The sequence below is a fragment of the Microtus ochrogaster genome, linkage group LG2, assembly GCF_000317375.1.
Source record: "Microtus ochrogaster isolate Prairie Vole_2 linkage group LG2, MicOch1.0, whole genome shotgun sequence".
NCBI classification, from domain to species: Eukaryota; Metazoa; Chordata; class Mammalia; order Rodentia; family Cricetidae; genus Microtus; species Microtus ochrogaster.
Genome location: NC_022028.1, coordinates 4,312,322 through 4,338,369, shown reverse-complemented (window position 1 = coordinate 4,338,369; position 26,048 = coordinate 4,312,322). Strand labels below are relative to the sequence as shown.

General features: G+C 45.9%; 2 protein-coding genes across 5 annotated transcripts in view; one reads left to right on the top strand and one right to left on the bottom strand.

Annotated features, from left to right (window-relative positions):
* Nucleotides 1–4,460: 4,460 nt before the first annotated feature.
* On the top strand, nucleotides 4,461–12,397 carry Gtpbp2 (GTP binding protein 2). Of its 2 annotated transcripts, XM_013350970.1 has the most exons (13): nucleotides 4,461–4,674; nucleotides 7,023–7,049; nucleotides 7,521–7,599; nucleotides 7,739–7,787; nucleotides 8,034–8,142; nucleotides 8,285–8,482; nucleotides 8,739–8,913; nucleotides 9,064–9,283; nucleotides 9,542–9,677; nucleotides 9,809–9,867; nucleotides 10,348–10,519; nucleotides 10,826–10,990; nucleotides 11,217–12,397. In XM_013350970.1, exons 1-13 carry the CDS (start codon nucleotides 4,489–4,491, stop codon nucleotides 11,391–11,393), a joined length of 1,752 nt encoding a protein of 583 aa, XP_013206424.1. In that variant the 5' UTR covers nucleotides 4,461–4,488; the 3' UTR covers nucleotides 11,394–12,397. The 2 variants fall into 2 exon arrangements, with proteins under 2 accessions (XP_013206424.1, XP_005359824.1); XM_005359767.2 differs by lacking the exon at nucleotides 7,739–7,787 and having other exon boundaries at nucleotides 7,521–7,705.
* Nucleotides 12,398–14,445: 2,048 nt separating this feature from the next.
* Polh (DNA polymerase eta) overlaps nucleotides 14,446–26,048 on the bottom strand; it is a 36,229-nt gene continuing 24,626 nt past the window's right edge. For 2 of the 3 annotated variants that reach the window (XM_005359766.3, XM_026785809.1), the window contains 4 exons: nucleotides 23,248–23,371; nucleotides 22,159–22,224; nucleotides 17,997–18,166; nucleotides 14,446–16,315 (listed from right to left, as the gene is read on the bottom strand). In XM_005359766.3, the coding sequence (XP_005359823.1) occupies nucleotides 15,469–16,315; nucleotides 17,997–18,166; nucleotides 22,159–22,224; nucleotides 23,248–23,371 (1,207 nt within the window). In that variant the 3' untranslated portion in view covers nucleotides 14,446–15,468. Of the gene's footprint in view, nucleotides 16,316–16,358; nucleotides 16,973–17,996; nucleotides 18,167–22,158; nucleotides 22,225–23,247; nucleotides 23,372–26,048 lie in introns of those variants that run through there. The other variant, XM_026785810.1, reaches the window with a different exon arrangement.

Genomic DNA, 26,048 nt, shown 5'->3' with positions numbered 1-26,048 from the left:
GTGGATCTCTGTGAGTTCAAGGACAGCCTGGTCTACAGAGCAAGTTCCAGGACTGGCTCCATAGCTACTAAGAAACCCTGTCTCAAAAAAAATAATAATAATAAAGTGAAAAAGAAAAAGACAAGTAGGTTTCTGACTTCAGCGGCCATAGGACCAGCTGTATAGTGGTTGACAAAATAGGAGATGAAGGCATATTAGGAAGGGGGAAAGATAAGCTCAGCTTTTCCCAGGGAGAGTTAAATATCTCTTGGATACAGTAGTAGTATATGTAGAACATACTCTATTTACAATAGAGGCAAGTATGAGGGAGTCCTCAGTATGAACTCTGATTATATGACCCAGAGAGGATGTATAAAACAGAATAAGCCAGGTCCTGAAGCCCTTAGGGAGAGAAAAGAGCCTGCAGGAGCCACCGAGGGATGCTGAGAAAAGTATGAAGAAAGAGGCAAGGGCCAGGGCACAGAGACCAAGACTAGAGTGTGTTTTGGGAAGTAGGGATCAGAGGTCAAAACATACTGTAATAGCACAATGATTAATATATTGTAAGGGGCTGGAGAGATGGTTCAGTGGTTAAGAGTACATTCTGCTCTTGCAAAGGTCCCAGGTTCAGTTCCCATCAACCCCTCAAAGTAGGTCACAATCAGCCTCAGGGGACACGACACCGTCCGCTACCTCTAAGGGCATGGCCCTCATTTTTACGAACCCACTCACATACTTACACAATTAAAAACACTGTGAAGTTGACCAGAGTGGTGTGCATCATTAATTCCAGTACTTTGGAGGCAGAAGCAGCTGGAACTCTGGGTTTGAGGCCAGCTTGCTCTACAGAGTGAAGTCCAGGACAACCAGGACTACACAGAGAAACCCAATCTCTAAAAAGATACAGGGAAAAAGTGGCGTGGTGTTGAGCTGGAGGTGTAGCACAGTGGTAGAATGCTGGGCTAGAATGCACGACAGTCTTGGCCCAACACTGTGTAGGAAATTGATAATAGAATAAAAGAAATTAAACATTGGAACCCAGAACAGATAGGTGTATATGTAGATCTTAGTATACAACAGTGGCAGCTTCTTCAAGTAACTACCACAAGATAAACCCAGGTCTGGTGCTGAAGGCCTGCAGTCCCAGCTCGGTGGATAGCTGAGATAGGTGAGTCACAAGTTCAAGGCTAATCTGGATAATTTAGCAAGGTACTTTCTCAAAAAGTAAAAAACAGGGTCGGGAAAGATAGGTGTGCCGTAGAATGCTTGAGAAACAGGATGGGGGAGATCCATTAAAAATAAAATTAGTTTCTACTATACACTAAAAATGGTATAGTTCAAGTGGATTAAAGTAAGTGTAAAATACACCTGAAAGACAGCAGGGTGCTGGTGGTGGTTGTTCACTACTTTAATCCCAGCTCTCAGGAGGCAGAGGCAGGCAGATCTCTGAGAGTTCAAGACCAGCCTGGTCTATAGAGTGAGTTCCAGGACAGTCAGGGCTACATGGAGAAACCCTGTCTCAGAACATGCAGGAAAATCGCTGTAGGATGCTAGCAGAGAAGCACAGTGGAAAGCTGCACATCAAGCAATGAGGCTCTGGGTTCAAATGTTAGTATAAAAAGAAACACCAAAAGGCCAGCAAGATGGCTTAGTGAGTAAAGGCACTTGCTGCCAAGTCTGGTAACCTGAATTTAATTCCAGAGCCCATATAATAGGGCATGATAGATTCCTGCAAGCTGCCCTCTGAGCTCCACACGTGCACATAGAATAAATGTAAAATTTTAACAGATGTAATTTTTAATTATGTGTATATCTATAATTAGGACTGTGCACATAAGTGTAATCTTGTGAAGAGGCTACCAGGTCCCCTGGAGTTGGAGTTAAAGACAGTGCTAACTCAACCAACATTGATACTGGGAACTGAACTCTGGGCGTCTGTAAGAACAACAAGAACACTTAACTACTGAGCCATCTCTTTAGAGCCCCAAGTGTAAAAATTTTTTAAATCTCCTCAAAGATATATTATATAATAATATGTGAAGTTGCCGGGCGATGGTGGCGCACGCCTTTAATCCCAGCACTTGGGAGGCAGAGGCAGGCGGATCTCTGGGAGTTTGAGACCAGCCTGGTCTACAGAGCTAGTTCCAGGACAGGCTCCAAAGCCACAGAGAAACCCTGTCTCGAAAAAATAAAAAAAATAAAAAAATAATATGTGAAGTTTACATAAGGATGATAGGAAAGCAAGAAAGCAGAGGGAAAGGGTTGCAATAAGCCAGAGCATTCACAAAATGCATGTGCACACAGAGGTACTACGCATAAAAGCAAATGACTCATTACCAGCCAGGAAAAATATTTGCATGTGATGTGTATGTAACAACAGTATGTATATATACATACACAGCCGATAGTCAACCACATCATGGGCACCTCATAAGCAACCGGTCCAGGAAACTGGTCACTTACATCACCTCCACTCCCCAGGACCCTGAGCTCTCCTGGCAGATGCCCTGTTGACCTGTTCCTCTGTCAGCCTTCACTTCTGTCTGTGGCGGTAAGCCATTTTGTTCAAGAACGGGTTATCCCCATCACCTCATTTGGGGACTGGAATGGGTGGGTGTGAAAAGTAAACTGCTAGAAGATCCCTGGGTATTTAAACAACAAATGTTATCTGTTGAGTTGCAGCTGTTCAGGCCCAGGACTGCTAGTGGTGATAGTGTGATAGTGTATGGGTGTGGGTGGGGCCTCTCTGTCTCTTTCTCTCTCTCTCTTTGGTTTTTTGAGACACAGGGTTTCTCTGTGTAGCTTTGGAGCCTGTCCTGGAACTGGCTCTGTAGACCAGGCTGGTCTTGAACTCACAGAGATCTGCCTGCCTCTGCCTCGCAAGTGCTGGGATTAAAGGCATGAGCCACTGCTGCCTGGCGTTATCTCTGCCTTTCAATTCCCATTCTTTGCGATTTCTGAGTTCTCTTATCTCAGTCTCTAAAACAGTTTTCCTGGTGGTCCTGGGCTGGGCTAAGGTTGTCCTCAACCATACAGGATAGCATACAGAAGGGAGACCTGCTTTTCCTCCCTGGAGACTCGTGCCATTGACTAGACCTGCAAGGCCTTTTTAAAGATCTTGGTTCTTCTGGTCTAGTTGGTGTGGAAGTTATCTAATGTGGACAGCAGCTGCATGTGCAATAGATCCACCTCCTTCCACGTGGGCCTACGAAGACATGGCCTCGACCAGGCCTGAGCTCCTGCAGAGTGTACCAGAGGTAAGACTCAATTGTTGTTCCTAGTTTACCGGGGAAAACTTCAAAATTTTGGAGGCAAAAGCTCTTTAATTCCTTGACTATATATAAACACCTGGTTGTTTGTGCAGAAGGGAGTGGACACACTGTGAGTCATAAGATAACTACGGAGCTGGGATTTGAACCCTAGCGTCCTGACTCTTGGCCATGCAATTCTGTGCCCTTTTGGTGCCTTGTACACTGGTTTATGTCGCTTCCAAAGTTCTAAAGGACAGGAGAGACTGTTTGGCTAGAAAGGCAGGTCAACAATTCCCTGGGACCTCGGACAAGTTTCTATTCCTGGCCACTTCCCCCGCCCCCTGGCAGTTGACGTGTCTGGAATCCCAGCTCCGCCCCAAGTGGGGGCCAGGCCCCTCCTCCGGACTAATTTTAAATCAAACTCGGTTTTCCCGGATTGGTTCAACATCAAAACAAAGGGGAGGAGAGATACTTGCTGAAGGCATCCTCAAACCCCTGAAGCAGCTGGCTGGTTTATGGGTTCTGGACACGTGTCTGGCGGCCGTGGTGCCTGGGGCTGTTAAAACCAGCCCACAGACTGTGCCAGGCAAGTAATAAAGCAGTGACTACGGTGCAAGGGTGGCATAATCATCGTCACAATAACAGCTCTAATTATGCTATAACTACCATCTGCCTCCGCCCTGGCTTTTGCCCTGACTCACTCGACAGCACGCCAGCTGTCGGGAAGAAACTGAGGCAGAGGTGGAGCCAGCAGGTTGTCAATTGCCCTGAATTTTAACTTGTTGTCTGGGATCCGCGCTGAGTGGTCAAACCCAGTTTGATTCTGATATGAGCCCTTTGCCTCCGGTGATTGTCCTCAATATCAGGCCGCAGGGCTTTCTTACTGCCCTTAGAAAAGGAGCCGCACGCAGCGCAGGGAATGGGATACGGACTACAACTCCCTTAGGGTTTTGCGCGCAAGGCGCGCTTGCTACCCACGCCCCCAAAACCACCTGCAGTCCTTGCGTAGTGATGCTTCCTGGGAATTGTAGTTCAAGCTCATAGTCTTTAGCACTAAATCTTAGGCCCGCGAACTCGGTATCCCTTGGTGCCCTGCGGCTTTTTCTGACGCGACCGGGAGGTCAGGGTAGGCCAGGGGCGTGGCCTGCGCTGGGCCACACCCCGCTCTCCTCCGGCTGGCCCGACGCGGCGGTGGCAGTAGGGGCGGTGGCAGTGGCGGGGGGGAGGGGGTCGGGCGGGGGGCTGGTGGCAGCAGCGGATGGACTCGCGGGTATCGGAGCTGTTCGGCGGCTGCTGCCGGCCCGGAGGAGGCCCGGCCATGGGCGGAAACCTCAAAGCTCGGGGGGCCGGCGGTAGCAGCAGTTGCGGGGGCCCAAAGGGGAAGAAGAAGAACGGAAGGAACAGAGGAGGTAAAGCCAACAACCCTCCATACCTGCCCCCAGAGGTGAGCACCTGAAAAATTGGCGGGGCACAGGGAACTACTCTTTCCGGTCCCCGAGACTCCAGGGAGGCGGGACAGAGATAATTAATCCCCCTTTCCGGTGTCAAGACCCCAGGGAGGAAGGACTGGGGAAGAGAACCTCTCCTCCTGTCTCAGGACCCCTTAGAAAAGGGGGGCGTCAAGACTAGACGATTCTCTTCGGTGTCAGGACCTCGGGAAGGGACTGCCCCTTTCACTAACAACCTTTGGAGAAGTGAGGTCGGGGATCCCATCCCCCTGAGAGTGGGAAAGAAGCCTAACTGGGATTAGAAGGCTAGCAGAGTAACCACCGCTTTTCTAAACTTGGTCCACAGGGAGGGGAGTATTCGGGACTAGAGCAATGTGTTCCTTCGCGACGCCCTCGGTACTCACACACACAAAACAGAACAGTTAGACATAGCCCTCTGCCTTTCCCTTGTCCTGTTGGGGCGTGGAGACAGAGAAGAGCCCCCATATGCTCCATGAGTCCTTAAAGCAAAGAAGACCACCTTCCTTCTTCCTCTTTATATAGGAGAACCCAGCACTCAGGAAGCAGAGGCAGGAGAATTTCTCCTAGTTCCATGCCAGTCTGGTCTACAGAGAGAGTTCCAGGGCAGCCAGGGATACCTTGTTTCTGAAAACAAAACAAACAAAAGATAGAAGGACCCAAGGTGGGAAGGGCTTCAAATAGTGGTTATCAGACTTTAAGTGTTCGCCAGAGTTATCCAGATTGCTGTTCTGTTCACAGAATTTCTGATCCACTAGGTGAGGGATGGGCCTGAGAATTTGGCATTTCTTTTGGTTTTGTTTCCCCTTTGGTTTTTCCAGACAGGGTTTCTCTGTGAAACAGCGCTAGCTGTCCTGGAACTAGCTTTTGTAGACCAGGCTGGCCTCGAACTCACAAAGATATTCCTACCTTTGCCTCCCGAGTGCTGGGATTAAATGCATGCACCACCACCACCCAGCAAATTTGGCATTTCTTACACTATAATGTTGTTGGTCTCAGAACCACACTTTGAGAACCATTGGCCTAGATTATCTTTTTTTTTTTTTTTTTTTTTTTGGTTTTTCGAGACAGAGTTTCACTGTTGCTTTGGAGCCTGTCCTGGAACTAGCTCTGTAGACCAGGCTGGTCTCGAACTCCCAGAGATCCGCCTACCTCTGCCTCCCGAGTGCTGGGATTAAAAGCGTGCACCACCACCACCCGGCCTAGATTATCTTTATACCATCTTTAAAGTCTACTATCCTAATTGTTCACCGTCAGCAGAATAGTAAAAAAGTGTCTTTGTTGATGGGGAAAGAGCTCCCACACATTCCATGGCGTTGAGATTGTGGGTAAAGACTCTTCTAAGGACTTTAAAGATGGAATGATGACAGAAAGGGAAATAGAAAAATAAAATGGCCAGAGAGGAAGAATGCAGAAATAGAGAAGGGCACTATGAGAAGATGTCACAACTTTGTGACAAAAGTACCGGGGGTGGGTGGGGTGAGGCAGGTGTGTGTAGCACATAGCCCAAAAGGTGGCAGCTCTGAGAGAGCCTATGATGGGATTGTTCAGAGTTTCGCCTCAACTGAGGCAGGAACAGGGGAAAAAGCCATAGTAAGTTCAGTTTATGACATCTGTCCCTTTAATAAATTTCTTTTCTTTTCTTTCTTTTTTTTTTTAAAATGTAAGCTCCACTTGGGAGGCAGAAGCAGGTGGATTTCTGTGAGTTCGAGGCCAGCCTGGTCTACAAGAGCTAGTTCCAGGACAGGAACCAAAAACTACAGAGAAACCCTGTCTCGAAAAATCAAAAAATAAATAAATAAATTTATAATAAATAAATAAAAATAAAATGTAAGCCCCAACTTTGGAGTTTTACTCCTCTCCTACCTGGGCCTCCTATGTCAGTGAGTTTGCAGTGACCAGTGCTGAGCTCACACTTTGGCGCTGGCCCAGAGTCCCTTGTAATCTCTTACACTTGATGGCATCAGCTGAGAGGGAGGGGCAAGAAGGAAGTGGTGGTGTCTACTAGATGAGTGTCAAAGAAAGGCAGCAACAGCCTGAACCCAGAAAGAAAACGAAACCAAAACCAGAACACCCAGACTGGCCAGCAGTGTCAGCTGTGGAGGTTGGGGAGGAAGAGGTGATCTTGCATCTAGAAAGAACACACAAATTCCGTCCTTGGATGAGTGGGTGGTTTGCTGGATCCTTACAGCCTTTCCTCAGAGGCTACCTGGGAGCATGGGCAGGGGCCACCTGGCTTGCCTTACATGCCCGAGGTCATTGGGGATTGAGGAAGTAGGGATTGGGGCTGAACAGGGTGTGCTAACTGTTTCCTGTTTCTTTTTAGGCTGAAGATGGCAACATCGAATATAAAGTGAGTCTTAGGTTGGGGAGGAAATGGGATAGAGTAGTTGCCCTAGTCAGTATAAGGTGATTTCTCTGCTATCCTTCCCACTCCACGCTGCATGGTCATCATGCTGGGCTCTCTGAACCCCACTGTGTCAGGGGGGAAATCACTGCTAGTATGTTCAGGGGTAAGGGTTTGGTTTTTTTAAGATTTTTAATTTGTGTATGTGTGTGTGTGTATAGGTATGTACTTCTGAGTACCAGTATCTCAGAGGTCAGAATAGGGTGTCAGATTCCCCTTGAGCTGTCATTTCAGGCACTTGTCAGCCCCTGACCTGAGTTCTCTTAACCACTGAACCATTTCTCCATTCCCAGGGGCAAGGGTTTTAAGTGGAAAAGAAAGGTGCTGGTTACTGTAGCAGGACAGGTAGGGACCACATTTAGAGTCTGGGAGGAGCACCCTGCTTTCTTCTTCTCATGATACCACATCTGTCCCAAGCTGAAGCTGGTGAATCCATCCCAGTACCGCTTTGAACACTTGGTGACGCAAATGAAGTGGCGGCTCCAAGAGGGACGCGGTGAGGCTGTCTACCAGATTGGGGTAGAGGACAATGGGCTGCTGGTGGGGCTGGCTGAGGAGGAGATGCGGGCTTCCCTCAAGACCCTGCACCGGATGGCAGAGAAGTATGCTTCCTTTTCCCCTCTCCCCTACTTTAGGGAGGACCCATCATATCCAGCCAGCCAGGTCCAGAGGGACTGGGGTGAGGTGGGTTCCTCCTGTAGCAGTCTCCTGACAGGGGCAGAGTGAGTCCGGTTGTTGCGCTCATCTCACTGTGCCTAGACTCCCCACTCCTTTTGATTTAAGATGCTTGTTTCAAAAGAAGTGTGTGTGTGTGTGTGTGTGTGGCGGGGGGGTAGGAAGTTCAGTGAGGTGTCAGGACCTCTGTGGTCAGAGCCAGACTGGAATAGGGGAATAATGTGAAATATGGCAGCTGTGGCTTCTCTGTGACAGGGTTGGGGCAGACATCACTGTTCTCCGGGAGCGAGAAGTGGATTATGATAGTGACGTGCCCCGGAAGATCACTGAGGTGCTGGTGCGAAAGGTTCCTGACAATCAGCAGGTGAGTGCCCATGCTCTCCTCCCAGCAAAGGCTGTGTTGCTAGGCTTTCCACTGGCCTAGGCTCCTGAGGGGGTGCTCCAGGGAGTATGAGAACCTTAACCTTCAGTGTGAGGTGAACTCACCTCTGCCACATTCCTCACAGTTCCTAGATCTCCGCGTGGCAGTCCTAGGGAATGTGGACTCGGGGAAGTCGACCTTGCTTGGAGTCTTGACCCAAGGAGAGCTGGACAACGGGCGGGGCCGAGCCCGGCTCAACCTTTTCCGCCACCTGCATGAGATTCAGTCTGGCCGAACCTCCAGCATCAGCTTTGAGATCCTGGGCTTTAACAGCAAGGGAGAGGTGCATGGGATCAGCGGGACCCAGTGGGGCCAGACTCTGAGGATGGGCTGGTAGAGGTGAAGGCAGAGGCTGGGGGCAGGGTGCGGAGACCTCTTGGAGAAGTCTGAGGGTACTGTGAACAGTTCTTTCCTTCTTAAAAACTAAGTGAGAATCTACGGAGTGAATAGAAAATGGGCTAGGGACTAGACTAGGTCCTGGTGACTTCTGAAGGGTTGGGGAGGTCACAGGGACACTGAGAGCCCTGGCCCTGGGCTAGGTGGTGAATTACAGCGACTCACGGACTGCAGAAGAGATCTGTGAAAGCAGCTCCAAGATGATCACCTTCATCGACCTGGCGGGCCACCATAAATACCTGCACACCACCATCTTCGGCCTCACCTCCTACTGCCCTGACTGTGCCCTGCTCCTTGTCAGTGCCAACACTGGAATCGGTACGAGATACTGAGCAGAGGGGCAGGGCAAAGGGAGGAGCTGACTCTCTTCTGCCCTGAGCCCCCTCAGAGCTGGGAGCAACACCAACTCTTCCTTTTCCTTCCTCCCAAATTCTCTCTCCTGCCACCTGCCTCTTTTCTATGAGGTAGCCGGCACCACACGGGAACATCTGGGGCTGGCCTTGGCCCTGAAAGTGCCCTTCTTCATCGTGGTCAGTAAAGTGGACCTGTGTGCTAAGACCACAGTGGAGAGGACAGTACGCCAGCTGGAGCGGGTCCTCAAGCAGCCTGGCTGCCACAAGGTCCCTATGCTGGTCACCTCTGAGGACGATGCTGTCACTGCTGCTCAGCAATTTGCCCAGTCACCCAAGTGAGCCTGCCTCTCACCCTCAAGCCTTGATGGACAGGGAAGGCTGCCACAGGTCCAGGAGCATGGTGTCCCACCTCTAGGGCCAGATCCATTGTAGTTCATTTCTTTGCCTTTTTCAGCTTGGGATTGTGGGAGGGAGCTATGTTTGGGCCCTTGAAGACGTTAACTGTCCACATTCCCTGACTTGCTCACAGTCAGAAGGGGCCTCTGGCTACTGTTTCCTGTTAAGACTGTTCCTACACATTTGTCTCTCCACAGTGTCACGCCTATATTCACGCTGTCCAGTGTGTCTGGAGAGAGTCTGGACCTTCTTAAAGTCTTCCTGAATATCCTGCCTCCACTCACCAACAGCAAAGAGCAGGAAGAGCTTATGCAGCAGCTGACAGAATTCCAGGTAGTTGATCCAACAAACAGGAGCCAGGGGCAGGGCAGGGCCAGCCCAGTTCTGACAGCCTGAGCGTATTTACAAGCTTGGGTCTACAAGCCCTAGTGGCAGGACATTGACAGAGTTTTCTTTGGCCCTAGGTGGATGAAATCTACACAGTCCCAGAGGTGGGGACTGTGGTTGGAGGAACACTGTCCAGGTGACTGCCTTGTGTTACTCGTCCTTGCCTGTGTACCCCTTTACTTGAAGACCTCTTGCCTGAAGCAGGCCCTGGGTTGGGCTGAGCTCATGCACAGAACGTGGGATCCTAGTACTCTTGGCTTATGAGGGAACAATGGCATTGCTGCTTTAGGGGACTCTCCAGGTCCCGAGTCTATGGTCATGGGCTCTAGGAAGAAGCAGTGCATTCACCTAGCATCTCAGAGCAGGGAAGTGAGGAAGCACAGCATAAAGCCCAAGGATGTGACTTGTTTAGTGAGCTGGTGTTAGCCAAGCCACAGGCTCTGCTGGCATTCAGAATCTAAACGCTAGACTGAACAAGGCAGTCATCTCCCTACTTCCAAGCTGGAATTTAGGGTTCTTTTGCCTTAATTCGAGGGCGAGTGTATTCTGAGTGCCCCTAACAGAGAAGCCAGAGGGACCTATGCTGACATTGTGTTACTTGCTGTCTGGGCTGCAGTGGGATCTGCCGTGAGGGTGACCAGCTGGTGGTAGGCCCAACAGATGATGGCTGCTTCCTGGAGCTGAGAGTGTGCAGCATCCAGCGCAATCGCTCTGCCTGTCGTGTGCTGCGAGCTGGTCAGGCTGCTACACTAGCCCTCGGAGACTTTGACCGTGCACTGCTTCGCAAGGTGAGGTGAACAGGTGGGTTGGAGAGGGAATACAAGTGTCTGAAAGACTGGCTATTGAAACCTAAGGAAACATGGTGGTCTCTAACTTGGGAGTGTAGGCCTGGCTATATAGACTATTGAAAGGGTTAGGATACTCAAAACACAGGTACCATGGTACCATGGCCTTCTGAGGCTTTTCCCTGGAGGCATATAGAAGAAAAGGGGGTTCAGGAGTTCTAAAGTGTGCAGAATGTCTGGAAATGGAGTCTAACGCCAGGTCTGCCCTTCTTGGATCTGGCTTGTGTCTCCCTGGCTGTGCCTCCCCAGGGCATGGTGATGGTGAGTCCCGAGATGAATCCCACCATCTGCTCAGTGTTTGAGGCAGAGATAGTCCTGCTGTTCCATGCCACCACCTTCCGGCGGGGATTCCAGGTGACAGTACATGTGGGCAACGTACGTCAAACAGCAGTGGTGGAAAAGATCCACGCAAAGGTGAGAGCCACCCAGCCATGTCTCCATTTTTTGCAAGGATACAGGAGGGAGCCCTTGGCTTACACTTTACACATTACACTTGGCTTAGAGTTGCCTGATCCCATAAAGGGAACAAAGCCCATACAGGAAGGGTAGCAGCCCACCTGGGGACTTCAAGGGTGGAGCCAAGGCTGACAGGATGGGATGAGAGGCATTGGCCAGGGCTGTGACCACTTTTCTCCTGAAGGACAAGTTGCGGACAGGGGAGAAAGCAGTAGTACGTTTCCGCTTCCTGAAACACCCAGAATACCTGAAGGTGGGCGCCAAACTGCTGTTCCGGGAGGGTGTTACCAAGGGCATCGGTCATGTCACGGATGTGCAAGCCATCACAGCAGGAGAAGCCCAGGCCAGCATGGGCTTCTGAGTACTCAAAACAGCTCTACTGCTGTCGCTACAATAATAAGGTGACTTCCGGCCATGCTGCCCACCGTCGGCGGCTCTGTGTGTTCCTAGGCTAGGCAGATTAGTGTCTGCTGCCACTTGCTTCCTGCCACCCTCTGGAGAGGTGTCAAGCTTGGCGTGGTCAGGGAGGGGCAGTCCTGACGGAGAAGACAATTCAGGGCAGTTCTCAGCAGCTGTGTACCCCCTGGTTGGCTCATTAACCCTGGCAGCTGCATGACCTTGTTGACTGGACGCCGCTCTCAGGACTGGGCATGACTCACCAGTGTGACCTCTGCACTTCAGGAATTGTCATACCTGGGTTGGCCCTGGAAAGTACTTCTTACACCTCCTCTCAGGGCCACGTGAGTTCCCTTCTCCACCTGACTGGATGAAAGGCAGTGCCCCTCACTGGAACCCAGGGACGGAAGAAATGGCACAGAGACCATGAAAGACTGTGTTCCTACCCTGTGTTGAGTCCTGATGCATATTTCTGGCTTTATTTCATTGTCCTTTACTCAAGGGCCCTTTGCCCAGATCCTCCTGTTATAGGCCCCACTTGGTGCTATTTGTGGTGCTGGCCTAGGCGTGGGGCTGCCAAGCTAAGACTTGGCACACTGAAGGCCAGCTGCATGTCAGTTTCTCCTCTCAAGTCATCTGTTGGTTTTCATACTAGATCAAGTACTCTGTTTCCTTTCCCAGACTGGTAGCTGCAGGACCTTGACCCACAGTTATGTATCCTGACATCCTCATCCCCATTCCTGCTCCCACATTAATTTTTTCTTGTTTTAGTACTCTGTAGTGCTGGGAACCAGGAGGAAAGGGAAGGATGTCATTCTAGGCATGGACTCCCTCCTTTCCCTTTGTTAGCATCCTGGGTTCCCATGAACTCAGGGATTTGTTGGCTGAAGATTCTCTGCACATGTGTATATATATATGTACATATATTTAAATACACATATATATTGTACAGAATAAAAATGTTTTATTGGATATTCTGTGCTTATACTTAAGACAAAGGTTCCGCCTCCACAACTGGGTTCTCCTCCAGGATTACAGACAAGTGACTCCCTACCATTGGTGAAAGAAGTCATCCCTTATCTCATTGGCCATTCTTTTCCTATCTCCATAGGATCAGCATTCTGTGTGTTCTATTTTGCTTCATTCTGCAAGTGAGCAGAGTGGAGAGGCCTTTTCAGCTCAAATAGTTAGCTGCACTGCGCCTGCCAGTGTTCACTAGGAGGAGCCCTCTCCTCAGAGTACCAGCTGTGCAGGGGTGAAGACTCAGAGGGGAATGGTAATCCGGTCCTCACACTTCTTTTAAGCCTAGGTTCTTGGAGCATCGAGGGCCACGTAAGCTTGGCCTTTCCTATTTCTGTGTTCAGACTATCATAGATTTTAGAGTTCATGCTAACCAGATACCACCATTGAGCTCTATTCCCAGCCTATCCCATATTAAGTAGGGTCTAAGGCTAAAGACTACTGCAAAAGTAGGAAATCTATTTTGAATACTAATCCTGGCAAAGCAAATAATACATGTGGTCCAAAGCCTTATGCAGCATTCTGCCACTGGAGTTTTATTTTTTGAGATAAGTTTCTAGCCCAGGCTGGCATCAGACTATAATTGAGGATGACCTTAAACTTTTGATCCTTCTACCTCTCAATTGCTGGGGTTACAGACACGACTCATACCTGCTTCTATCCCATGCTAAGGCTCAAATGTAGGTCTTCTGAATTTTAGGCACCTGCTGAGCTGTATCCTCCAGTATTATATATATAGTACTTTTAGACAGGCTCTTGGCTCTGTGGCCTTAACTCACAGTAGTCCTACCTTGCCTTCTTCAGCTACGGTTACAGGTATGGGCCACCATATCTGATTTTTTTTTTATAGATTTATTTATTATGTATGCAACATTCTGCCTCCATGTATGCCCACATTCCAGAAGAGGGCACCAGATCTCATTACAGATGGTTGTGAGCCACCATGTGGGTGCTGGGAATTGAACTCAGGACCTCTAGAAGATCAGCCAGTGTTCTTAACCACTGAGCCATCTCTCCAGCCCCCTGATTTTTTTTTTTAAATAACCATTGGTAGCTGAGCATGATGGTTGGACCTCTGAGTTCAAGGCCAGCCTGGTCTACAAAATGAGTTCTAGGACAGCCAGCGCTATACAGAAAAAACCCCATCTGGAAAAACAAAAACCAAAAATTGCCATTGGCTTAACATACTACTAAGAAGCCTGTGGGTAGACTGCCTCCTGTATTAAAAGCTGTGAGCAGTGAGGAAGGCAAGGTCACCTTGTAGCACAATGGTGCTTTCCCAGCACTGAAGAAGGCCTGCTGTCTGCTCTCCTATAGACTGTGCGCAACAGGGCAGGGCTGCCCAGGACAAGGTATACTGCTGGCTTTGCCTTCCATTGGTCCACTAGCCACCCTCCACCTGACCTCCAGCTTATCTCTAGAGATCAAGTGACACCTAAATTTCTGCTACAGCGCTTCTGTCTTTTGAGACAAGGTCTCACTGAATTATCCAAGACCACCTGGAGCTTAACTCCAGATCCTCCTGCCTCCACCTCCAGAATCCTAGGATTACACATTGTCACATCTAGATTTATTCTTCTCTTTTAAAATGTCATACTAAGCAAGTACTCTACCAATAGTTTACACCCCCAATCTCTACTCCCTTCATGTAGCCCAGGTTGCCCCAGACTTGCTATCTAGCCAGTCAGGATGATTTTAACTCCAGATTGATTCTCCTTCCTTTACCCTTTAAAGTGTTGGGATTCCAAGCATGTACAAAACACCTCGCCACACCTTATTTTTCTCTACGACTACTCCTTGCAGTCATCCAACTGCAACCAAAAGGAGATGACAGTTGCATAGGTACATTTGTATACACATACGATTCCAACACACAGAAAACTGAAGTAGGAGGATCAGAGTTGTGAAGACCGTTTAGCCTAGCCTACCCACCCCAATGTCACAGTTACCAGTACATTAACAGAACATTTAGAGGAAATAAAAGTGTGCAAGGCAGGTCCTCAAAGAGTACATTTTTATTTTCCTAGTGTGGGCAATCATATAATTTTTATTACATACATCAACCAATAATCAAGAACATACTATGTGTAAGGCACTGCCAGAATTCTTGCCTTTAAGAAGCTACTGACCCAGCTAGGGAAAAGCCACAGTAAATTCAAGGGAAAGGTCAATTCCTGCTAAACACAGTTAACTTTAAACCTTCCCCTGAAGTAAAATACAAAGGCACAATTTATAAATATGGAAAATGAAGTTGGTTTGTATTTAGTATGGGAAGAGCAGTGTGTACTATCTTCCTACTCATTTAACCCACTACCTGGTTTTGCATATAATTCAAGATCATATAAGAAAAGCCTAACACCTGGGTGGCTAAGGAAGACTGCGTGTCTCATTAAAAGGATTATTTATTAAATCCATTACTTTAGCCTTTTGGCTAACGTACTGTTTTGTTTTATTCCCACTCCAGTACTGGGAATTGAACACAGACAGGGTGTTCCACCACTGAGTTATATCCCCATTCCCATTTTCCCCCCATTCTGTTCCAATTTCAAGTTAGGACTTTGTTTTTGTTGTTTTTTGAGGAGGGGGTCTTTTGGTTTTTGTGAGACAGGGTTTCTCTGTATAGCCCTGGCTGTCCTGGAATTGGCTCTTATAGACCAGGCTAGTCTTGAACTCACAGAGTTCTGCCTGCCTCTGCCTCCTTAGTGCTGGGATTAAAGGCGTGCACCATCACCGCCTGGCATGGGGGGGTTATTAGGAGTTACACCCCTAAATATATCACATATGGTCTTTAGTTTTATAGATGAGTGAGAAAGCTCAATATTGAAGGAGTTTGCCCAGGCTCCTTACACCTTTTACGACACCGTCTCCCTAAAGACATTAAAAACATTTTGATCAGAAACAGGATCAGGATCCCACTGGAATAGAGAAACCTAATTTTGTATTAACAATTTCATAGATTCCCTTGAGAATCGCTCAGTTACACCTAACTATTGTAAAGTTCTACAAGCCGGAGGGCAGCATTAATGTGTCAATGGCTTAAAAAATGATTCCAGTGTCTGCATGCCGTGGAGCCTAAGCCGTTTATTACTGGAAGCCAAAGGACTCTTGGGATTTCTTTTGCCCTGAGGAGACATTGCAGGAACAGTGTGGGGTTTTGAAGTACAAGGCTGCAAAAAAGACTTCTGCAACTCCAATGCAAAATGGTAGTCTATGTGTTCTGGCATGTCCCACACTGGGACCAGCGAGTCACACTTCTCACAGAGCATTCGGTCCTCAGCTGCACTGTGGGCCACCTCCTCAGAGTTGTAAACTGAAGAATTAAGCATGTTTGGACTGTTCCCAGCCACATCCTTTTCTGTAGAAATTGCTTTAGAAGACAGTGGCTTCAACACTCTTTCATAAAGGGGACCACCATCTGCACACTCTGTGGGAAAATAGCTTGATATCGCTTCCGAGTCCTTCTGTGGAGAGTGAGGAGCTGAAGGACTATTAAGCTGTGTTTGCTGTGATAACAGCCTCTTCTGCTTGAAGAAGGGCTCGATTCCTGCAGTCCGGCTGCTTTGGAACGGTAGTGCGGGCTTGACTGGTGACTTGTCTGTGGACGTGTTGAGAGGAGCAAGGGAAGTCTCTTTCACTGTCTGCTTTTTGGCAGCCTTTTGAAAAAAAGACTCCAGAGAGGTGGCTGGCTTTCTAGATGTGGGCAAAGCTGCACCAGTTCCCTGGGTCTTAGTTTCAGAGCTGGCAGTTGGCACCTTTGACTGACAGCTTGAGTCACTGCTCAAGAAGACAGTGATATCTGTGCGAGATGAAGGGGCAGAGGCAGAGAACTTGGTGGCACAGAGGAAGAGCATCGTGAGGGGAGGGGACCTGTGTACAAAGTAATGGAACAAGGACATTACCAAGTCACTGTTTTAAGAGCCTAGATTTTATTAATGAATGACAAGTTCTGGTTCTACATGAAAGGAAATTCTATTACTCCCCCCCACCCCCTTTTCAAGACAAGGTTTTTCTGTAACTTTGGAGCATGTCTTGAAACTCGCTCTGAAGATGAGGCTAAGACGAGGCTGGCCTCGAACTCACAGAGATCCACCTGCTTCTGTCTCCTGAGTGCTGGGATTAAAGGCTGGCATTGAACTCAGAGATCAGTCAGACTTTGCCTCCTAAATGGTGAGATTAAAGGTGTGTGCCACCACACCTCGCTTGGGGCTACACAAATTTTATTCAAGACAACAACGGGAGAAATAAGCAAATCACAGCTCAGGGTCATCCCCAGTTGGCTCAGGGGGTGGCACTTGCCACCAAACTGGATGGCCTGAGTTTGGTTTGTAGAACCAACTCAGAGATTTCGCAAGTAGTACACAAACTACAACACATATACACACAAGATAAGTGGGAAAAAATTCTTATCCTAATCCATAACTCTAGAATTTTTCAAGATGAAATTCCCTATCAAGCTTTTGGTTTCCAGTCTCGGTCTGGTCTGCAGTGAGCTCCAGGACAGCCAGAGTGGTCACACAGAGAACTCTGTCTCGAGAAATACAACCAAAGGGAGAAACATTTCAAGAAATTTGTTGATTTGTTGTATTATGTTTTACATATTTATTTACTCATTATGCTTTCCTAAAGTTCTTATGAAAAATCTGAAGGTGTAGCTTAGTAGTAGAACACTTGCCTCGCATGTTCAAGGACCTAGGTTTAATCTTCAGGATCCAGACTATTGCCAGGCAGAGGTGGCCATGCTTTTAATCCCAGCACTTCAGGTATGTGATAGTCCTGGCCTGTAACCTCAGTACTTGGGAGATGGCGGCAAGAGCATCAGAAGTGTAAAATCCAGTGTGTGCTGGCACACGCCTTTAACCCCAGCACTTGGGGAAGGGACAGAGGCAGGTGGAGTTCGAGGCCATCCTGGTCTATAAAGCGAGTTCTAGGAAAGTCAGGGCTGCGCAGCAAAACCCTGTCTCCAAAACCAAAACAAACAAACAAAAGATGTACATAGTCCTCTCTAGCTACTTGCCTGGAATACAGGAGTCCCTATCTTAAAAAAAATTCCTGATAATCTCAGGACATAAAAAGCTTAATATTAATATTGTTACAGGCAGTCATTTCCCTGAAGGCAGCATGCTGGCACTAGTTCATGTTGTCTTCTAGCTACTACTACACCCTTGGGTCCCAGAATGTATCAAGTGTAGGAAAAACAAACAAAAACTCTGTGAGTGAACTTGCTTTCTTCTCACCTTCCTTAGCCCTTGATCACCACCCCCCCCCAAATGAGGTGTGGCTAGTCAAGTCACAAGCTACTTCAGATGTTTGTTTTTGGTTTTTCGAGACAGGGTTTCTCTGTGGCTTTGGAGCCTGTCCTGGAACTCGCTCTGTAGACCAGGCTGGCCTCGAACTCACAGAGATCCACCTGCCTCTGCCTTCTAAGTGCTGGGATTAAAGGCATGCGCCACCACTTCCCGGCCCTTTTCTTAAAAAACAAACACACACACACAAACTAAAAAAACAAAAACAAAACAAAACAAAACCAAACAAAAAAAAGGAGCCTCACCACTCAGTTTGGACTCCAGAAGTATTACAGTTCCTGATGGCAGCAAATGCATCCTGGCTCATTTTATGAGCATCATAGCGAGTGAGGGCACAGCAACGGCGCAGGCTGCTCAGACGTTTGTCTCCTTGAAAACGAATACTGACAACCAACTGAGTGGCCACCCTGTCATTCTGTGGAAAGTAAAGGATTGAGACCAGAAATCGTTACTAAGACCATCTGTAGGATAATACAATAATTTGGAAATTCAATTTAAAATCCAAGAATAGGGCTGAGCATGGTGTACTCCTTTAATTCCAGCACTGGGAAGCAGAGGTAGATGGATCTCTGTGAGTTCAAAGTCATCCTGGTCCACATAGCAAGTTCCAGGTAACCCAGTACTTACTGCATAGTAAGACCCTTCCTTTAAAAAAATTATTTATTTACTTATTTATTTATTGGTCTCTTTTTTAGTAGACAAAAAAAATGAGGCTATTCTAGTACCTATTTATATAAAATACAAACGTATACTTAACACCTACTAAGGATATATTTTCAGTACTATAAAGGATACAAAAAATACAGAACATAGACTATAGTAAAATTTCTAATAAAAATCTGACTACAGGATTTCACAAAAAAGAATTTGTGCTATTTCTAGACATAAGAAGCATATATGAGGGCTGGAGAGATGGCACAGCGGTTAAGAGCACTGACTGCTCTTTCAGAGGATCCGGGTTGCATTCTCACAGCTGTAACTCCAATTCCAGGGGGATCTGAAACCCTCACACCACTGTACATAAAAGTAAAATTAAATAAATTATATAAAAAAAGAAGCATGCGTGAGATCTTGGATTTGATCCTCAGCACTAAAACAAGAAAAAAGGAAAAAAGAAAACAACGTAGAATACCTCTAGAGACGGCAGACTCTTCAGTCAAGTTTGAGCATCTGGATACTACACCCAGCAAACAGAAATAAATCATTATGTAGAGTATGTAAGATCAAAAGTCTATGTAAGGCTCGTTTTCAAAGTCAGACTAGCAAAAATACCCAGAAACTCCATGAGTCAAGAGCACAACCCGGGGGTGGTTTATAAAACATAGTTATAGAGGTTTGCATCTTGAAAGAATAGATTATAAAGGATAATTTGAGTTCTGTAATTATAACTGGATGTAATGTATGCCTAGAGATGCAAGAGAAAACTAAAGCTTAGACCCTCATGATCTTATTTTTTTTTTATAGGCGTGCGGTGTGTGTGCGTGCTGTGTAGGGTATATATGCCCATGCATGGACTCATGTGGCTCCAGAGCAGGACATGACATGTCTTCCTGCAGTGCTCTCAGCGTTACTCCCCGAGGTCAGGGTCTCTCACTGAACTGCAGCTTGCCTTTTCCTTTCTAGGCTGTCAGCCTCCAAGCTTCCATGATCCTTTGGTCCCTGCCACTCACAGTACGAGGGCAAAGCCTAACATTCGTCTAAGGAAGATGCATAAATGGTCAATACACCACATGAAAATAGTTGGGTGTGGTGGTGGATACCTTTAACCCGGCACTCCAGAGGCAGAGGCGGGCAGATCTCTGTGAGTCAAGGTCAGCCTGGTCTACAGACTGAGTTATATGAAAGCCAGGACTAAACAAGGAAAGCCTGACTCAGAAACAAAACCAAACAACCAAAACACCCACATAAAAATAGGTTTAGCTATCAGATTAAGCATCATACAAACTAAAACTGGAACAATACAGAGAAGATCAGCGTACCCTTGAATATGGGAAATTTGTGCTTCATTAAAAAAGGAAAAAAGTAAACAAAAATCAATGAGTCAGCTCAAGAGATGCTTCAGTGGTTAAGAGTGAATGAATATAAATCAAGGAAGACACATGCCTTTAATCCCAGCACTCAGGAAGCAGACAAGTGGATCTCTGTGAGTTCGAAGCCAGCCTGGTCTACAGAGTGAGTTCCAGCACAGCCAAAGATACAAAGAAACCCTGTCTTGAAACACCCCCTACCCCCACCCCCAAAAAAGAGTAAATATAAATCTAGCCTAGGACCAGAGTTCAGTTCCTAGCATCCTCATCAAGTGGTACACAACTGCCTGTAACTTCAGTTCCAAGGGATCCAATCTTCTGGCCTCTGCAGACACCTGCACTCACGTGTATGTACACGTCTGAATTCCCCAAATGATTGTTTATAAATGTTTCTTTACATTTAAAGGGGGCTATGCTGTAGAGATGGATACTTTGCATTGGTATAGATCTTGGTTTGATACAAATTTAAGGTCAATTTTGTTATATTGTGTATGTGCATTTCTGCTCTTGATTAAGGTATTGTGTTTGTACAGCTTATTTAAAAATATAATGTATAATTAAAAAATACGTTAATAGACAATCAGGTTTTCTAGATAGAGAGATATATTTCAGTTAGACAGGGATTCTTCAAATCTTTCAAAAGACATTGAAATGTTTTTTTTGTTTTTTTTTTTTGGTTTTTTCGAGACAGGGTTTCTCTGTGGCTTTGGAGCCTGTCCTGGCACTAGCTCTGTAAGACCAGGCTGGTCTCGAACTCACAGAGATCCGCCTGCCTCTGCCTCCCAAGTGCTGGGATTAAAGGTGTGCGCCACCACCGCCCGGCCATTGAAATGTTTTAAAAACTTAAGATTTTTCATGACAATGAGACATATCTGCCCTAGCAGCACCAATAACTTCAAGAGAAAGATGGGTACCAAAGGAGCTCCTAATGGAGTTTGCTAGCCATTGGGCAAGAAACTGCTCTTGCCTGGACTGCTTAATGTTATGCTGTATGAACTGGAAGTGCAGAACCTACAGAGAAATGATTGCTGAACTTGTCTAAAGGTCAGACGGTCCTTCAGGGTTCCTGCTTCATGAAAGAGTCTGCCAGACATTCTACAGGATACAGAAAAAAGTGACTGACAAACTGCCAATATAGGTGAAACTGTAAAATTTCCTGCTTCACGGAAAAGTCTGCTGGATACTATGGGCCTATAGGTTGAAGATGGGTGCCTACAACGTTACCAAAAAACTTTGGGTGACTGTCCAGACAGTGAGATGGCTCTGTCAATTCTAGAGTTTAGAGTTTTGGAAGTTGCTTACAATACACTTTCTGTTTACTTAGGTAATAGTATATCCTTCCGGAGTCTTTGATTGAGTTGAAGTATAGATATAGTTTTCTTTAGTTATGATAAAAATAAATATAAATATTGTAACTTTTTTTTTTGAGACAGGGTTTCTTTGTAGTTTTGGAGCCTGTTCTGGAACTAGCTTGTAGACTAGGCTGGTCTCGAACTCAATAGGATCTGCCTGCCTCTGCCTCCTGAGTACTGGGATTAAAGGCATGCGCCACCACTGTCCAGCTTGTAACTGTAATTCCTAATTGATGCCTGTTTTATTATGTTAAAGTTAAAACCTTCCTTTTTATTTAAACAGAAAATGGGAGGTGATGTGGGATTCCCCTCTGTATACTGAGAGTACCATTGGTTAATAAAGAAACTGTCTTGAGCCTGTGATAGGGCAGAGTAGAGCTAGGTGGGGAAAACTAAACTGAATGGGGAAGAAACAAGGTAGAGTCAGGAGACACTGTGGGAAGAGCTGGAACCTTGCCCATAAGCCACAGCCACATGGTGATATACAGATTAATAGAAATGGGTTAAATTAAGATGTAAGAGCTAGCCATTAAGAAACTAGAGCTGATAAGCCAAGCATGATTTTTTAAAATATTTATTTATTTATTTATTTTACAATATTCTGTCTGCATGCTAAGCCTGGACTATCATAAAAATATATTTATATTGGTTTTTCAAGACAGGGTTTCTCTGTGTAGTCCTGGCTGTCCTGAAAACTCACTTTGTAGACCATGCTAGCCTCAAACTCAGGGATCCACGCCTCTGCCTCTCTACCTGGACTACTATTTTAACAAACTTTTTTTTGGAAATGATCTCTCTGTGTAGCCTTGGATTCCTGGAACTCTCTCTGTAGACCAGGCTGGCCTCCAACATAGAGATCCACCTGCCTTTGCCTTCCTAGTGCTGGGATTAAAGGTGTGCACTACCATGTTGGCCAAACAAACTTTCTTAAAATTTCCTAGGCTGATGCTATTTTCTTCTTCCTTCTCCACAGGGTAAGGAGCATGTGGCATTTAAATCCCAAAGACTAATAGACAAGAAAATCTTACATCATTTCGGTCTTTGGTTAGTCTCTCCTCAAGTTCCAAGGCTAACTGCAAGAGCCACCACTGTACCTAAAAAACAAACAACAAACAAACTGAAATTAATCTTTCATTTAAGTAGACATATGGAAGCAGACAGTGGATTTGTTGCTCTAACTAGATCAGGAAGATCTCGGCACTCTGTCATCCTCTAGATGAAGATTTTCAGTCAGGTCCAGACTCTAGAGGTTGAGGCAGAAGGGTCATGAGATCATGGCTAGGTTATATAGCAAAAACTTATCTCCACAACAAGAAAAGAGAATGGCTTTAAATTACGGGGAAAGGGAAAAGAGCACATGCTGTGCAAAAATGAAGACAAGACTATGAATTCCCAGCACCCACAACACAAAGTTGGCCATAGCTGCATATGGAGCTATTATAACTCAGGACTAGTGGAACTAGACAATAGGGTTGCTGGGATTTGCTGGCTGCCAGCATAGTTTCAGGTTAACAAGAGAATAAGGCAGGGTGATAGAACAGGACATCTGAGAGCTTCCTCTGCTGTCTACATATGCGTGTAAAGGTATACACACCAACACACATGTGCAACACATAATTTGTTTAGTCACTATTACAACCCAGAATAGTCTCCAACTCTTAGTGTACTGGTTCAGCTTCCTGTGTGCTGGGATTACAGGTGCGCCCTCCTAGGCTCAGGCTCCAAGCCTTTCACCTCACTTTTCCTGCTGGTGCCATTGGGTAAATTCTATGTGGGCCAATTCCAAGGAAAAATTCCAACTGAGTGAAGCATAATATTTTAGGTTTTTGAAGTTCCTACCTACAGAAAAAGACAAGAAACTCCTCCACTGGCCATTTCAGCCAGTCCTATTTTATACTTTTCAAGATTGAAGAGGGGAAAAAATGACAAACTAGTTATTTCAACTTAAAGAAAAAGCAATTCCTATTACATTTGGTAAAATAAATTTCATCAAAATTTATAAAATAATTTTCTTATCCTATAATAAAGGTAATCATCTAACCCAGTAACTTTGCACAGCTACCAAGATCCACTCTCTCCTTAAAGAAAGGCAGTACTCTGTTGAGAAGCTTGCTTACCTGCTCCCGAGTAGCCAAAGCTGTTTTCCCTGGAAAGTTCTTGCTACAGCCAATAGTTTTAGGTAACTGCCTGGGTTTAACTGGATCATGTTCAACCCCACGGCACATGGCATACAGCCAAGATCTATAAAACCAGCAAACAACATTAAGATGAAAGCATGATCATTCTCCTTGTTTCTTCTTTGCTTCCTAGAAAGGATCTCACAGTAGTCAACTGACCTTAAATTGTGATTCTACTGGGGTTACAGATAAGAGCCACCATGCCTTGTTTTTTACCTATTTATAAACAGCATTTAACTGTGCAGCTCAGGCTGGCCTCCAGCTCATGATCCTCCTGCCCCAGCACCCTTGTTAAAACAAAATACCTACATTAGCCTTTACTCTTCTTGACAAATGACTGAGGCTAGGGAATATAGCTCAAGGGTACACCACATGGCTAACATGTACAATACCCTAGGTTCAATCCCCAGCACTACAAACAAAGAAAATTAACAGCTAGGTGTGTACTGGTATGTGTAAGGTGGAGGTAAAGGATCAAGGAGCTCAAGGCCTGTGTTACTTGAGACCCTGTCTGCTGTGGGACAATGGTCTTTACCCTGTCATTTGTATTTTAATAAAACACTGATTGGCCAGTAGCCAGGCAGAAAGTACAGGCAGGGGAATGAGAATAGAAGAATTCTGGGAAGAGGATAGGTTCAGTCTGCAGTTGTCACCCAGAGAGGAAACAAGATGAGAATGCCTCACTGATGTAAGGTACCAAGCCATAAAGCTAACACAGACAAGAATAATGGGCTAATATAAGATGTAAGAATTAATTAAGAAGCCTAAGATAATAGGCCAACCAGTTTATGATTAATGTAGACCTCTGTGTGTTTCTTTGAAACTGAATGGCTATGGGACCAGGCAGGACAGAAACCTCAGTCAACAGAATGGTGCCAATGTGGACAACTATATCCACGTAAAACCTGAGTTAAGCATGGCTTCTTCTTAGCAGCATTTTCTCAGGTAGGCTCTGTTTCTTAGAGGCAAGCATGTCTCATTTAAAAGAGGCTTCCTGACTCAGCTTTAGCTGCAAAAACCTTGCAGCTCTTTTAAATGGTCCCACCACCAAACACTTAAATGGTGTTTATGAATAGCTGACAGCATGCTTCTTGGTGGTATCAGGGACCTTGAAACTCCATAGAGTTGTGGCAGTAAACATGGCTCCCACCAGTACCTCTGCTATGAAGCTAGACTCTCAGAAAGGTAAGGAATGAGGTAGATCCAGTCTTCAAAGCCACGGCTTTAATCCTAGGCATTATAACTTGGAAAATTAAAGACTCATGTGGTCAGAAAAAGAGAGATATACAGTAATTACAGACAGATTCAGACAAAAAAAAAAAACCCTAGACAGTTTAGAGTGTGTTAAACAATATATGTAGGCTTGGGAGAGAAAAAAAAAGAATAAAGTCCTTAAGAAAGAGAGTAGTTCGGTGTGGCACACAATTTTAATCCCAACACTTGGGAGGCAGAGGCAGAGGCAGGCAGATCTCAGTGAGTTCAAGGACAGCCAAAGATACACGGAGAAACCCTGTCTCAAAAAGCCAAAAAGTAAAAATAAAATAGAGTTTAAAATAAAGTAATGTAAAGATGAAAAATACAGAGAATCTGGATACTGTTGTGTTGTCTTTGAATTGTATGACTGCTAAGGAAGGAGCAACAGCTGCTAAAAGACATTTGATTATTAATGCTGCTGGAGTAATTCAACATATGTATTTTGAAAATGCCTTGACTTCAAAATTTAAGTCAAAAGGTAAGTTACTTTGGAGAAGAGATTTTGCTTTTGTTTCCACAGGAAGTGAGAGGCTGTGGATTCATACTGAGCTAAGAAAAATCAGGTCTGATCAAGAAAGACCACCTGAGAAATTTCCAATAGAAGCAGAGTCCAGATGATCCAACATTTCAGAGGACCTCTGTTGGAGTTTCCTCTGAGTTCTGCATCCAGAACAGTTTCAAGACTGCTAGCTGAGATGATCAAGCTTCATAAAATACTCCAGTCAGGACTTGATCATAATTCTAAATCTTCTTTAGGTCCCTATAAGATTATCAGCACCTTCAATCAGCAGGAAGTAGCCTGGAAAACTGCCCACATTCCAAAAAAAAAAAAATGGACTATGGATGTTTGCCTTTGTTTAGAATGTTGGTTACAAGTTATTAGATAATGGTCAGGAGAAAAGCTAACCAAAGGAGATTCAATTCAGAGTTCTAGTTTTGAAAAAAAAAAGGGGGGGGGTTCTGTGGGACAATGGTCTGTATCCTGTCACTTGTATTTTAATGAAACGCTGATTGGCCAGTAGCCAGGCAGGAAGTAGAGGTAGGGTGATGAGGAGAATTCTGGGAAGAGGAAAGGTTTAGCCTGCAGTCACCCAGATAAGATAGAGAGAGGAAGCAAGATGAGAATGCCTTGCTGATGAAAGGTACTAAGCCATGTAGCTAACACAGACAAGAATAATAGGCTAATATAAGATGTAAGAGTCAATAAGAAGTCTGAGCTAATAGGCCAACCAGTTTATGATTAATGTAGACTTCTGTGTGCTTCTTTGGGACTGAACAGCTACGGGACCATGTTGCGGGAGGTCCTTCCGCTCCTCCAGCCTATAGCCGCTGAGATACCAGCCCATTGGGGCGTGGTCTCTCTCCCTTTAAAAAAGTGGCCACTTCCTTCTCTCTCTCTCTTCACTTCCTGCTCCGCCGGCGACTAGACTCCCTTCCTGGTTGCGCAGAGGGCTGACGGTGATCTGTAAGTTTTTTCCCCTTTAAAT

Excerpts from the sequence above, each read along its gene's own strand:
- Gtpbp2 (XM_005359767.2), top strand. The coding sequence starts at position 4,489 with ATGGACTCGCGGGTATCGGAGCTGTTCGGCGGCTGCTGCCGGCCCGGA. Across the intron at positions 8,483-8,738 it reads GCTTTAACAGCAAGGGAGAG|GTGGTGAATTACAGCGACTC; the intron begins GTGCATGGGATC and ends GCCCTGGGCTAG. Across the intron at positions 9,284-9,541 it reads CAATTTGCCCAGTCACCCAA|TGTCACGCCTATATTCACGC; the intron begins GTGAGCCTGCCT and ends GTCTCTCCACAG.